This window comes from Emys orbicularis, chromosome 2 (assembly GCF_028017835.1).
Source record: "Emys orbicularis isolate rEmyOrb1 chromosome 2, rEmyOrb1.hap1, whole genome shotgun sequence".
Taxonomy (NCBI): Eukaryota; Metazoa; Chordata; order Testudines; family Emydidae; genus Emys; species Emys orbicularis.
Genome location: NC_088684.1, coordinates 118,029,213 through 118,044,884, shown reverse-complemented (window position 1 = coordinate 118,044,884; position 15,672 = coordinate 118,029,213). Strand labels below are relative to the sequence as shown.

At 43.8% G+C, this 15,672-nt stretch overlaps 1 protein-coding gene across 3 annotated transcripts in view; it reads left to right on the top strand.

Moving 5' to 3' along the window:
* The first annotated feature begins 13,480 nt into the window (after positions 1–13,480).
* Positions 13,481–15,672, top strand: part of DSP (desmoplakin) — a 46,913-nt gene continuing 44,721 nt past the window's right edge. For all 3 annotated transcript variants that reach the window (XM_065398965.1, XM_065398964.1, XM_065398963.1), the window contains exon 1: positions 13,481–13,671. In XM_065398965.1, coding sequence (XP_065255037.1) covers positions 13,481–13,671 — 191 coding nt within the window. The remainder of the gene's footprint in view (positions 13,672–15,672) is intronic.

The following is a 15,672-nucleotide window of genomic DNA, read 5'->3' as shown; positions in this document are numbered from 1 at the left end:
AACCTCATTAATTTCACCAATGTAACTGAGGATAGAATATGGCTCATTTTATGTAACAGAATCCCTGAATAACCACATGGAGAAAGAATGAGGTAGGGGACTGGTAACTGTAACAAGCTATGAAGTTTTCTAGATGGTGGTTTGAATCTGGCCCACGGTGACATGTCCCAACGTTGCTACCATTTAATGGGTGTTGATGTGAAATGAATCGGGCATCTTGTTTGAGTAGCTATTGGACAGAATTCCACATCACAAAATCGACCACCATAGTGGGCACTTGTTAGTAGGATGACCATACGTCCCGTTTTGGCCCAGACAGTCCCCTTTTTAAGCCCTATCCCGAGCATTCCAATCTTTTTTTGGCAAAACTGGGCATTTGTCCTGTTTGCTCTTGCCAACTGATCATCAGAGAAGGGATGAAGGAAAGAAAAACTTGTTCATTGTCCTATTTAAACACCAAGGCCAAATTTTCACACTTGGGTTCCTAACATTAGGCTACTAAATCCGTATTTCCACACCTACATAAAATGGCCTGATTTTCAAAGTGCTCAGCAGCTCCCATTGACTTCAGTAGGATTTGTGGGGAGTGAGCACTTATTTTTATTTAGGGGCCTAAATATGGATTTATGAGGCTAACGTTAGGCAGCCAGGTTTGAAAATTTGCCCAAGCTCTTTATATCAGACTGTAAATGCTTTGAGCCATGAAGCTTCTTCCCTGGGGATTTTTTGTTTTTTAAATACTTTCTATTTGATGCAATCTGGTTTATGCTGAAAGGAAAAAAATATTGCTTCTCAGAAGTGTTTTTATGCACCCCAGGGATGATTTATAATGGCCAGAGAGGGGGTAAATTCCACTAGAATCAGGAAATCATCCCAATTTTCCCTTCAGTTTGATTTTGTAGGGGTTATACGTGTTTCATTGAAAACATCACTGGAAATTTTAAGAGAGGGTCCATTTTCCATACAACCAGCAGTATCATGATTTAGCCTAGTCTTAACTTAAACTCATACTACATCCAGCTGAGTAGACCAAATTCAGCACTGGCATGTGTGGGTGAAATTTCCATTGAAGTCAAGGGGAGTTGCACCCACTTATGCCAGTGTGTAATTTGGTCCACTAATGGTTGCTCAGAACAAATGGCATAAAGCAGTGGTTCTCAAAGCTGGCCCGCTGCTTGTTCAGGGAAAGCCCCTGGCGGGCCGGGCCGGTTTGTTTCCCTGCTGCGTCCGCAGGTTCGGCCGATCACAGCTCCCACTGGCCGTGGTTCGCCGTTCCAGGCCAATGGGGGCTGCGGGAAGCGGCGCAGGCCGAGGGACGTGCTGGCCGCCCTTCCCGCAGCCCCCATTGTCCTGGAGCAGTGGACGCAGCAGGTAAACAAACCGGCCCGGCCCACCAGGGGCTTTCCCTGAACAAGCGGCAGACCAGCTTTGAGAACCACTGGCATAAAGCATTGAGTGGGGGCAGTTTCAGTGCCTTTCATAAAACCATAGACTGTCCTCAGTCCACAGGCACACAATTGCCAGTACCAAAGAGGCACATCCGACACTCATAGGAACAGACTGCATGTGGCTGAGCTGAAAAATACCCCCGTTTTTGAAGAGCAACCAGTATTCCGATAGATAGGACGGAGCCCAGCTGACAGCAATTGAGAAAGAATTGAGAGGAGGAAGGAAGATGCAATGGGCCTGACATTTTGGATTGCTAACCATAATTCAGTAGATTGAGACAAAGTCATATGCAGGTCAATAGCTATTTTTCAAACAAGAGTACAAAATTAATTTAGCTGGTATAATACCCTGAAAGCAAACTGGACTGTGATTGTGAATCCAATAGCAGGCTAACTTCTGCCCGCAGTAACAGACATGTAGCCCCATTCAGCTGAGAGAGAATTCAGTGGTACTTCTAAACTCTGAATCTTAGTAACAAAAGGATGCTCCCAAAATAATGACAGAAATGATCTCTGACATCTCATCCACTTTTTTCCCCAGCCAACCAGATTAATTCTGTTTTAACTGGATTGAATTTCTGCTATTTAACAGTAGCTATCATCCAGGGCTGGAGTAAGGCAGGCTGGAGCCCTAGGACTCAGGCAGACATTGGTTCATAGTTTCAAGCTGTACTTCAAAACTATGAGAGTAAGAAACATAACTAAAAAAAAAATAAAAGCTGAGATTCTGATGTTGTCACGTAGGTCCAAAAGTAAGGGCCCTAGATACACACCCATAGTGCCTATGCCTTAATTTTGTCCTGCTTCAAATCTTGTTCAGGTGTTTAGAGTGTAAACTCCTTGGGGCAGAGACTTTGCTTTCTTATACGTCTTTAAAACACTATATGCACCTACAGCACTATAGGTAGATTATTAGTACTATTACTATTGTTGCTGATAGCAGATTTTTGTCCATTTTATATATATACTAGTATGGTATACAAAATAACACAAAGATAGAAATAACAGAGGGGTAAATTCTGTGCAGGGGACTGGATAGATGATCTATAAAGTCCCTTGCAGTATGATTTCTGATCCTAACCTATTGTCTTTTATTATACTTGAAAAAATTGATGGAGTGGAGGATGGAAAGGTTAAAGGAAAGAGAAATGGTAATGATTTTGCTCCTTCACCTACCACTGAACTGCAACTGCCTCTGAGGAGGAAACTAAAATGCAGCAAGCTAACAACGAACAGCAACATTATGCAATAATTTAGGATTGGGAATGAAGAAGAAAACTATACTTAGTAGAAACTGCAGGTGAAATTTAGGTAAGCATTGTTTTGTGCCGAGCGTAGCTTACCTGGCCTTCAGCATCTAAGCCTGCATGTGTAACATGTGTAACTGTCCACATAATGAGAGTGAATTTGCTCTTTCAAGCAGCTCATATTTATCTTCAATCATTAGCCCACATAAATTAGTATATATAGCATGTATAATTTCCGTGGAGATCAAAAAGGTTTCATGCTATTAATAAAAACAACAATAAAAAGTAGCCCTTCTATTGCTCTCGACATCATCCAATCTTTTTTCACATATTATCTTTTCAAGCTCTGTTATGTTTCATCAGCCATTCATTAAATAGAATTGCTAAATTAATTTCAAGGGCACAGGTAATAATACAACAGTAAATAATTGGCCCTGCACTTTCACCGGGAAATTACCCTGTGCAAAATAACATGAAACAAAAAGCTCTGAAGAAGTACGGTGAACTCTCTCTGCTGTCCACAGTGGGACAAAGGATGTTAGCTACAATGGCTTTTGCCACCTGAAACAAAACTGCTAGGCATCTGAAGCTTTTTATCTAAGCAGTCGGTCAGGTTTGATGTGACTGACATCTTTCACCACACCCTTCTTTGGAAGTTTAATTTCTGCATTTTATGGAAACAAACATACAGTCCCACTATGACTTTTTTCTTGAATTTAAAGGGTTGTTTGTTATACCACTTACTGGTAATGTAAAGATTACAGTGCAGAATACCTACAAGGAGTACAGCGAGTGCTCAGGGGAACGGCAGCCCACCAGTGTGAGCTTGCATCCCCAGTCCCACTGCTTTTTGGTACAGAGTAGGAGCTGCTTTGTAGAGTGACAGCTCTGTAGTCATAACTTGAGTCCCTAGAAGAGTTAGGCTGTCTTTCTTTTTATCACAGCACTGGCTGCAGCACATCTAAACTTTAAAGTGGATTGGGCTACAAGGGGTTATAGAGCTGGCCAAAATATTTAGAAACTACATAAGTTGGTCTGGGATAGGTCGGTCTCCTGTAAAAGGGCATTGTCGATGCATTTAGAGGAATTGAGACCCACAGTTCTGTTACTAATGAAATTCCAGGTCACTTTCTGAGCTGCTGTTGAGTTTAAAAAACTGTAGCTGTACTGAAATCAATGGTGCTACACTGATTTACACCAGCTGATGATCTGACCCTCCATGGAAAAGAAACTCCATAACAGAGTCTGTCATGAACTGATCAAATGTGACCCTGTTTAGATTGTGAGATCTCTTGAGATAACACAGAGAAGGTGTGAGAAGCCTGATAAGTTGAATAAGGAGTAGAAATTCCTGGGTTCACCTTTACTGCCTAAGAATCACTGAATTTCTCGCTGCTACCATTTAGCCAAAGACAGGGAGACCAATATATAGGAATGCTGATGCAGAGTAGTCATATACTAGCAAGATACACAGTTAGATTAATGGGTTGCCTGTGTAGACTTGACCTCAATATCCAAAACTGGGGGAAGTTTGACAAACAGAAGTCAAATTCTAATTTTGCTTACAAGTCAACTGATATTTGAAGTCATAATATTGAGTTTTTCTAACCAACAACAATGAAAGCCAATAATCAGGCCTCTTATCAGACATGTTGGGTTAACAACTTGTTTTTTCAGCTCATTTAGTTGTTTCTTGTTCACAGAGATGTCAAGAGGGAGTATCTTTAGATATACTCAGGTGATTGTACATGAACAAAACCTGCTAGGTTGGGATGATAGCTGATAATTAACAAGGATTTCAGCATGTTCTTGAAAGGCTGCCATATGAAAGATGGAGAAAAAAATGTTCTCTCTTGCCACGGAGGGTAGGACAAGAGACAATGGGTGAAAACTACAGCAAAGCAGATTTATATTCAATCTCGGAAAAAACTTCTTACCTGTGAGAAAAGTAGGACAATGGAAAAAATGGCCTAGGGAAGTCGTGGAATCTCCTTCACTGGAGGTTTTTCAAAAGAGACTGGATAGCCATCTGTCTTAGATGGTTTAGACACAACAAATCCTGCATCTTGGCAGGGGGTTAGACTAGATGACCCTTGCGGTCCCTTCTAATGCTATGGTTCTATGATTCTGTTTCATGCATTCACTTTTATTTTGTATAACAAAATACAGGCACCCACCTGAGATAGAGACAAATTCAGCTTGCCATACTCACATAATTAATTAATAATGAAAAGGACGCTGACCAATAGTTCAGGCCCAAAACTTTGCTTGTTTGGGGGGTTCTGGAGGGTATGGGAGAGAACAGGTTTACAAAAACTGATTGGATAGATTGTGCCTACCCCTTGTAGGAGCCTCCCACTTCCCTGCAAAGAGTTCAGGCACAAATTCACAGATTTCTCCTTGCTAGTGTCCTCTTGGTACAAGCCACCCCCAAAAGGATGGAGATGGGTGGAGAGGAATCATTAAAAAGGGGATAGAGAATAAGACTGAGAATATATTATTGCCCTTATATAAATCAATGGTACGCCCACATAGATTCATAGATTCTAGGACTGGAAGGGACCTCGAGAGGTCATTGAGTCCAGTCCCCTGCCCGCATGGCAGGACCAAATACTGTCTAGACCAACCCTGATAGACATTTATCTAACCTACTCTTAAATATCTCCAGAGATGGAGATTCCACAACCTCCCTAGGCAATTTATTCCAGTGTTTAACCACCCTGACAGTTAAGAACTTTTTCCTAATGTCCAACCTAGACCTCCCTTGCTGCAGTTTAAGCCCATTGCTTCTTGTTCTATCCTTAGAGGCGAAGGTGAACAAGTTTTCTCCCTCCTCCTTATGACACCCTTTTAGATACCTGAATACTGCGTACAGATGTGGTCTCCTCATCTCAAAAAAGATATACTGGCACTAGAAAAGGTTCAGAAAAGGGCAACTAAAATGATTAGGGGTTTGGAATGGGTCCCATACGAGGAGAGATTAAAGAGGCTAGGACTCTTCAGCTTGGAAAAGAGGAGACTAAGGGGGGATATGATAGAGGTATATAAAATCATGAGTGATGTGGAGAAAGTGGATAAGGAAAAGTTATTTACTTTTTCCCATAATACAAGAACTAGGGGTCACCAAATGAAATTAATAGGCAGCAGGTTTAAAACAAAAGGAAGTTCTTCTTCACGCAGCGCACAGTCAACTTGTGGAACTCCTTACCTGAGGAGGTTGTGAAGGCTAGGACTATAACAGCGTTTAAAAGAGAACTGGATAAATTCATGGTGGTTAAGTCCATAAATGGCTATTAGCCAGGATGGGTAAGGAATGGTGTCCCTAGCCTCTGTTTGTCAGAGGATGGAGATGGATGGCAGGAGAGAGATCACTTGATCATTGCCTGTTAGGTTCACCCCCTCTGGGGCACCTGGCATTGGCCACTGTCAATAGACAGGATACTGGGCTAGATGGACCTTTGGTCTGACCCAGTACGGTCGTTCTTATGTTCTTATGAGAGGAAGAAGGGGGGAGGGCTGGCTCAGCCCCACTCTACACTGGCCAGCAGAGCTGATTTGATGTGTAGGGGAGACAAATGTTATACCCACACCTGATGTGGATCCTCTAAAGATCTGTGTGATTCTTGGGGCTCCATGGGTTAAAGGAATGGAACCCCTGGCTTCATTCCCAGGGGGGCAAAACATGTCCCCCTTGGTGGAACAATGAGTAAGAAACTCCAGATGTTGAAATTAATAGATTTTATTCTCTTCTATGTGGAGGGGAGAATGACACCCTCAGATTTTACTTCAAGTGGGGATTACTCAATCCTTACTCTGGCAAACTCTTTGAAGCCAAAGAGTGTTAAGGACTACAGGATTGGGACTTAAAATAGCAACAGAGTGAGGTCTAAGCAATGTTTTCCTATTTCTAATTGGGACATTGACATTTTCCATTGGTAAATGTAATTTTAAGATAAACTTGCAATGACTTGTTATTGTCTCAGTCTGTCTAACTGTCCCTGTTCTACCAAATGAAATATTCAAAACAGAATTTGGTTTTGTAGGGTAAAAATATTTATATTCTATAATTTATAATCATATGGAGAATTAACCATTTTACAGGTCAAACCCATCTCGCTTTACTCATTACTGTTGATTTCAGTGGGGCTATCTGCACAGAGTAGGACAAGTGAAATCTAGCCCTTTTGCTGTAAAGCATGCTGTACATGTCCAGGAAAAAATGACTCATACAGCCTTTGGGATGTATCACAAACATGCTGCATGTCCTTTAAAAATAATGGAATGTCTCACTAAACTGTAAACCAGTGTGAGCTGAAAGGTGGGGCAGGAAAGGGCTTATTTTAAAACTAAACATAAAAACACTTTCTGAGATATGTTAACGCAGTTAGCAGATTTTAAATATTTATAAAAATGCATAGGGCACATCCTCAGCAGGTGTAACTGGCAATGCTCCAGAGAAGCCAATAGAATTATGCTGATTTATGTCAGTTAAGTTGGTAACCCATGTTCCTAATGCTGTGTTAAGAAAGCAGTTGACACTGCTTACTAGATATGACATTAGGCTAAACTGCTCATGTTTATACACGAGAAACCCCGCTGAAGTCAATGGGAGCTGTGGGTGTTAGGCATCCAAACAAGAGGCCTAACTACAGATGTAGGTGCCTAACTTTATGAACCTATATTTGAAAATCTTGATCCTAGGCAGAACTATGCCAATAATTCAGTAATCTGCATTTAAATAAACCCTTTAATCAGATTTCAGACTGGAGGGTCTGAGGCATGAAACTCAACCATCTCCTCATCCCTCTAATAGGTGTCCTTTACTTGGCTCCTGCCTCTGCCCTTATTTCCTTCCATACTCCTTCCTGCTTTCCTAACTTTGCTGAAGCATCAAACTTAAGTGCTCACTTGTTCTTATTTGCTCATCCTTGGTGTTTTTCTGCACTGCCCCCTTATGCCTGCAAAAAACACCCAAGTCATGGGCATAAAACTTAGTCACCCTCTTCCTTCAAATAACCCAACACTGAAAACCATCTGTTCTCTGACACAGTAGATACCATACAAACACAGAGTTGCAGTTGGTTAGCACTTTAAATTGTTTACATTATAGATAGCCTTTAGACTGCCTACCAAGAGAAGGAACCTGTTATTTATTTGGAACAGCTCTCCCTCCTCTACAATGTCATGTGTACTTAGGGCCACATTCTGATCTAATTTACACGGGTGCATTCCCAGAGTAACTCCTTCGACTTCAGTGAGATCAGTGGGTACTCAACACCTCTAAAAACCAGGCAATGTAGGCGCTCTGTGCGTTCCTCTTTTGTGCAGGCTAGTGTGACCAGATGTCCCGATTTTATAGGGACAGTCCCGATTTTGGGGTCTTTTTCTTATATAGACTCCTGTTACCCCTCACCCCTTGTCCCGGTTTTTCACACTTGCTGTCTGGTCACCCTAGTGCAGGCGTACCCCCAACATGCCCTTCCCATGCAGGCTATTCCTAGGAGCTAGAATGGCTCCTTGCAAGCTGAAGTCAGCACAACTTTTAATGACTCTGAGGTCGTTCTAAAGTGATCCTCAAGACTGGCCTTGGGGCCTGAGGATCAAGAAGCCATAATGCATCTTATAGATACCTTTGCTGACTCCAAATTTTACTGAGAACAGACCAGCCCAGCCCTAGAATCCAGTTATTAAAAAAACAAACGAACAAAAAACAAAGCTTAGATTCTGGAGCACAAGAGGGCAGCCATCAAGGAAAACTAGCATTGAGTGAGCGAGCCCAGTTAGACCCCTGGTTGCTATTAAAGATACCCCTGCTCCCCCATACAAGAGAGTCACCGACCCCCTCTCCCCGCTGCTCCCCATACAAGAGATTCTCATACACGCATGCTCCAGCTCCCCATAGAGAGAGACACAGAGTCCGCAAATTACTCAACTCAGACATTTCCTTTGCTGACACAGGAAATGCAGCGCTACTTCAGCAATGCATTTGATTTGGACGGTGGGAAGCTTTTACCCATTGAGAAACGTTCACAGAATCAAGCATTTATTGATTGACAATGGTGAAGAGATGGTGATTTACCTCGATTTACTAATATACAATGCAAACCCTAGATAAACAGAATATTCTTCTGGGGCAATGAACCGTGGCCCAAATTAATCTCTGCTATGGCTCTATTAATGCAGATTATTTTGTCTCTTTGTGTCTGCATTGGTTCTGCCATTTAGAACAGGCTGTACCTATTAGGCACTGGTGCCAGTGTTGAGTCTGAACTTTTGATGAGCTTAAACTTAACCCAGACTTGATGTCTCTGTCTGAAAGTTTTAATCAAAGCTCTGACCTGCTAACTACTCATGACACCCCCCTCCCCTTAAGTAGCCATCTCCCCTTTTGTCTTTTTAAGTTTACATTTTAACCTGTTTTATCCTGTAAAATCTTGATTGATTATGCATGACCATTATAATCTGTTAATCACTTTGTTTACTTCTGTGTATAAATATTGATGCTCACCCCTGATAAACTTGCCACACTTACTCCGAAGCCTTTTAAGCTAAGGATAGTGTAAGCCCGTTGATCAACAAATTGGTGTCTGGTCTCTATTATCTATTATCGACCACCTGACCAGGACAGTAATAGTGATGATGAAATGCTAAGGGAAATTAGAGAGGCTATCAAAATTAAGAACCCAATAATAGTGGGGGATTTCAATTATCCCCATATTGACTGGGAACATTTCACTTCAGGACGAAATGCAGAGATAAAATTTCTCGATACTTTAAATGACTGCTTCATGGAGCAGCTGGTACGGGAACCCACAAGGGGAGAGGCGACTCTAGATTTAATCCTGAGTGGAGCGCAGGAGCTGGTCCAAGAGGTAACTATAGCGGGACCGCTTGGAAATAGTGACCATAATACAATAGCATTCAACATCCCTGTGGTGGGAAGAACACCTCAACTGCCCAACACTGTGGCCCTTAATTTCAAAAGGGGGAACTATACAAAAATGAGGGGGTTAGTTAGACAAAAGTTAAAAGGTACAGTGACTAAAGTGAAATCCCTGCAAGTTGCGTGGGCCCTTTTTAAAGACACCATAATAGAGGCTCAACTTCAATGTATACCCCAAATTAAGAAAAACAGTAAAAGAACTAAAAAAGAGCCACCGTGGCTTAACAACCATGTAAAAGAAGCAGTGAGAGATAAAAAGACTTCCTTTAAAAAGTGGAAGTCAAATCCTAGTGAGGCAAATAGAAAGGAGCACAAACACTGCCAACTTAAGTGCAAGAGTGTAATAAGAAAAGCCAAAGAGGAGTTTGAAGAACGGCTAGCCAAAAACTCCAAAGGTAATAACAAAATGTTTTTTAAGTACATCAGAAGCAGGAAGCCTGCTAAACAACCAGTGGGGCCCTTTGACGATGAAAATACAAAAGGAGCGCTTAAAGACGATAAAGTCATTGCGGAGAAACTAAATGGATTCTTTGCTTCAGTCTTCACGGCTGAGGATGTTAGGGAGATTCCCAAACCTGAGCTGGCTTTTGTAGGTGACAAATCTGAGGAACTGTCACAGATTGAAGTATCACTAGAGGAGGTTTTGGAATTAATTGATAAACTCAACATTAACAAGTCACCGGGACCAGATGGCATTCACCCAAGAGTTCTGAAAGAACTCAAATGTGAAGTTGCGGAACTATTAACTAAGGTTTGTAACCTGTCCTTTAAATCGGCTTCGGTACCCAATGACTGGAAGTTAGCTAATGTAACGCCAATATTTAAAAAGGGCTCTAGGGGTGATCCCGGCAATTACAGACCGGTAAGTCTAACGTCGGTACCGGGCAAATTAGTTGAAACAATAGTAAAGAACAAAATTGTCAGACACATAGAAAAACAAACTCTTGAGCAATAGTCAACATGGTTTCTGTAAAGGGAAATCGTGTCTTACTAATCTATTAGAGTTCTTTGAAGGGGTCAACAAACATGTGGACAAGGGGGATCCGGTGGACATAGTGTACTTAGATTTCCAGAAAGCCTTTGACAAGGTCCCTCACCAAAGGCTCTTACGTAAATTAAGCTGTCATGGGATAAAAGGGAAGGTCCTTTCATGGATTGAGAACTGATTAAAGGACAGGGAACAAAGGGTAGGAATTAATGGTAAATTCTCAGAATGGAGAGGGGTAACTAGTGGTGTTCCCCAAGGGTCAGTCCTAGGACCAATCCTATTCAATTTATTCATAAATGATCTGGAGAAAGGGGTAAACAGTGAGGTGGCAAAGTTTGCAGATGATACTAAACTACTCAAGATAGTTAAGACCAAAGCAGATTGTGAAGAACTTCAAAAAGATCTCACAAAACTAAGTGATTGGGCAGCAAAATGGCAAATGAAATTTAATGTGGATAAATGTAAAGTAATGCACATTGGAAAAAATAACCCCAACTATACATACAACATGATGGGGGCTAATTTAGCTACAACAAGTCAGGAAAAAGATCTTGGCGTCATCGTGGATAGTTCTCTAAAGATGTCCACGCAGTGTGCAGAGGCGGTCAAAAAAGCAAACAGGATGTTAGGAATCATTAAAAAGGGGATAGAGAATAAGACTGAGAATATATTATTGCCCTTATATAAATCCATGGTACGCCCACATCTCGAATACTGTGTACAGATGTGGTCTCCTCACCTCAAAAAAGATATTCTAGCACTAGAAAAGGTTCAGAAAAGAGCAACTAAAATGATTAAGGGTTTAGAGAGGGTCCCATATGAGGAAAGATTAAAGAGGCTAGGACTCTTCAGTTTGGAAAAGAGAAGACTAAGGGGGGACATGATAGAGGTATATAAAATCATGAGTGATGTTGAGAAAGTGGATAAGGAAAAGTTATTTACTTATTCCCATAATACAAGAACTAGGGGTCACCAAATGAAATTAATAGGCAGCAGGTTTAAAACAAATAAAAGGAAGTTCTTCTTCACGCAGCGCACAGTCAACTTGTGGAACTCCTTACCTGAGGAGGTTGTGAAGGCTAGGACTATAACAATGTTTAAAAGGGGACTGGATAAATTCATGGTGGCTAAGTCCATAAATGGCTATTAGCCAGGATGGGTAAGAATGGTGTCCCTAGCCTCTGTTCGTCAGAGGATGGAGATGGATGGCAGGAGAGAGATCACTTGATCATTGCCTGTTAGGTTCACCCCCTCTGGGGCACCTGGCATTGGCCACTGTCGGTAAACAGATACTGGGCTAGATGGACCTTTGGTCTGACCCAGTACGGCCTTTCTTATGTTCTTATGTTCTTATGTTATGTTCTGACAGATTGTGAGCCCCATACCAACTCCGCACGAACTCGGGTGCTGGAGAGGTGAGTAAGGACTTGCTTTTTACCTAACACCAGCTTTGGGCGCAGCGCAGCTCTCTACTACCTTAGTAGAAGCTACAGGAAAATTGTCCTCAGGTAGGAACAATACTTGTGCAGTTCGGCCTTCACTCTATGGCTGCCTATTTCTGCCCCGGCTGGCTTAGAAGGGGGTGTGACCATACCTCTGCCTTACTTCCCCGGATTGCCCCGGGGAAGCCACCAGGCCTCAGTCGCTCCAAGCAGGTCAGTTTGCAGCGACTATCTACAGTTGTGCCTAACCCGTGAGTGCAAGGGTGGGGGGAGAGACGCCCTGCACGCTGTTGTGCAGCTAGCTCGGTGTCCCTTAGGCTGAAGCCCCTGGGAGAGCAGGTCTCCGCTGTGTTTACACACGGTGGGCGTGGCGCGTAGGTAATACACACCCGAGAACCGCACTGCTGACCGTGGGGGCGAGCAATGTGGAGCGCGGGGGCCTGGCAGCGGACAAGAGCTAGACACCATCCAAAGAAATGCAAAGAACCAGCCGGGGCTCCCAACTGTTAATAAAAACAGCCACACGCTTGCAAAAGAAGGCAACTCGCTGGGGCGGGGTCTGCAATGAGCCGGTCATTCGGACGCGCTGCTGGGAACAGGGCGCTTCGCTTCCCTGGGAGCCTTCCCCCGCGTGGAGACACTCCCGTGCGCTGCCTCGGCTCCTCGCCCTGCCTCCCGGTGGTTGGGCGGAGCTGGGGCCGCTGTAAAGGAAGAACCCAGCAGAGCTTGTGTGTGTTGGCCAGGGGCCCCGCGCGCCGAGAGCAAGCGCCTGGGCTGGGCTCAGGTGGGGGGCGGGAGTCAGACACAGGAGGCGAGGACCGAACCGAGGAGGGAGCGGTGGCGGCTCCACGCCCAGGCTTGTTATTGTTTAAAAAAGCACCCAAAAGGTGTGGCTGCGCCTGTCCTCCGCCAGCGGGGAGGGACTGGATTTCGCCTCCTTCTCCACCACCACCACCTGCAGCAGCCCGGCTTTCCTGCCACTGCTGCCCCAACCTGGGCACCGCGGAGACAGACGCCTGCGCCCCTACCACGCTCTTTCCCGCTCTGCTTAGTTTTGTACCTGGTGCCATTTCTTCTGCTCCCCTCGCTACCTCTCCCTCTTCTTCCCCTCCCGCTGAGGACAGCCGATCCGCTCCCCCCCTCTACACACCTGTGCCTTTGCACCCCCTTCCATTCTGCACGTCTGTCCCCCTCCCCTGAACTCACACCAGTCCCCTGCCTACCCTTCCTGGGCAGACACTCCCGCTAGGGACGCTGGCATTTCCCCCCTGCTCCTCCCCACCTGTCGCCCCCCTTTCTCCGCCCTGGTGCTTGCAGCCCCGATCCCTGGGAGCCGGCCTGGCCGTGAATGACTCTGCCCTGATCGCTTTGTCCTCCCCGGTGCTTTCGCCGAGCCCCTGCCCGCCGCCGAGATGAGCATGAACGGCGAGTCCCACCCGCGGCTCAACACCTTGGCCCGGATGGTCAGAGCCGAATCCGGCCCGGATATGCGCTACGAGATGAACTCCCATATGGTGGGCGGCGGCGGCAGCGGCCATACTACCCACAAAATGTACACCATCCAGAAAAACTATGTACAGGATCTCAGCTCGGAGGGATACGGGTAGGTGCAGCCTAGCGGCGGGCGTGGGTCCCCCGACGGGATCGCGGGCAAAAAAAAGAAAACATTGATCGGCTGAGCGCGGGGGGTCACACATGCATTTGGGGGGGTGGGGTTGCGGCTCAGTCCGAGAAGAGATCAGGCTCTGCAAATGAGTGGAGAAGCTGCAAAAATATCTCCTCCTGTTCCCCTTTAGGTACTCTTGATGTACACAGGGGGAGGGGACGAGTTATTCCACCCAAACTCCTTTCTAACGCAAGTGAGCCTTGAAGTTTGTAACTTACTGCTACTTTTGCATGCTGGTTTTCTGCAGGCGATTCATTTCGCCTCAGTAGTTCTTTGTTTGTTTATTTGTTTGGTACATTTGGGCAGGGAGAAGGGAGAATAGACACTCCCTGCAGGAAGAGGGAGTTATTTATACATTACTTATTCCATGTGCCGAACAAGATTTGCGTCCTGGACGTTTACCTGTTAAAATATGAAATCTTTACCTTGCCAGTGCTCTTTGATCTCTCTTCCTGTGAAATACAAGAACATTTATGGTTATCATCATCTCTGGCTCTGTAGGCTTTCTTTTTACTCTTCCCTGGAATGGAGATCTGGGCCTCTTCAGAAGCTGTTAGATAAAGCTCTTTGCAACTCATCCACGCCCATGGGATTTTGCTGTCTGTGAGCGAAGCAAAGCTAACCATAACACACAGAAGGTTCAGCAGCCTTTAGTCATCTCAAAATGGAATAAAAATAAAGGGAACCATTGAAAGACTGTGCAAACCCGATAATAGGGGGGTGATTTTCTTGGGGGTTGCTGTTCAGTACCCTGGGAAGAGATCAAGTTGCCTTATTGTCTTTGTTGATGTTTGGATGCATTGTTGTTGTTTTTTTAATCTAAGTTTACCAAATGCTGTTTATTCTGTTTCTGTAACAAAGCCCGGCTTGAAATTGTGGGGTTCTAACTCTGAGTTTGTATCCAGAGCAGGGACGTGGCAGGGTTGACAACTTGTGTAGAAGTTTCTCATTTCAACAGTATAAAGACTCTTGTAATGGCGTCGCTGTTGCTTATTAACGGGAGACATCCGTCACTGTTGCTCTTAGCATTCTGTCAGGTGCTTTAAAGAGTTAGGAAAAGCAAATACAAGTGGATTGTCTAGGTGGACAAAAAGAGAACTAGTTTGGAGTTCACCTGTACTTTTCAAAACCCAGGTCCACTTTTTGTGTGTGTGTGCAGCTTGTAATACAGTACACTTTCGAAAACTGTTTGCATGTTGTGTAATTCAGAATCTTTTATCTCCTTTCCCCCACCTGTCAAATTCTTTGAAGAAAATCCTTTAAAAATAGATCACTCTTAGTTGGCCCTAGGGTTGGTGGAGGTAGTCTAATAACAGAATATTTTCATAAACATTTCTGGTTTATTGTAACTGCTGTGAACCAGGTTTGAAGTCAACTCAGAGATTAGTACTATTTACAGTTTATTTTATCAGATCGTGCTACCTTTCTAAGTAAGCTAATTTTTGTGAGTCCTTTGAGGGCAAGCAAAGAATAATTTTAATTATTACTTGGATCACTTTTCTACTTCATATGGGGGCTCTCTCTGGAGGACTTAGGTACTAGTTAGCGCCACTACAATATGGCATAGTTAAAGCAGGAAAATCCCCCTAGTGTAGATGCAATTATACCAGTATAAAAGTGCATATACCTGTATAGTCTGTTCCGGTTTGTTGAAGTGAAATAAACTATGCTGATGCAAAGCACCTTCTACTGATATAGCTGCATGCATGTTAGGGCTTTTACTGTCATAACTATGAAAGGGAAAAATTCCAGCTCTTACTGACAACATCATGTTAGTAAAACTTTTTACATGTAGACCAGACCATAAATTGTGAAACCGCTTTTTATTAATTCTTGCATTTGTTTCTAATCTCTGCTAGCCATTACAATCTAAGGCAATGACCTGTAATGAATTCCATCAGATTAGATCCCTGTACACTCAAGAAGGATTTCTTTAAA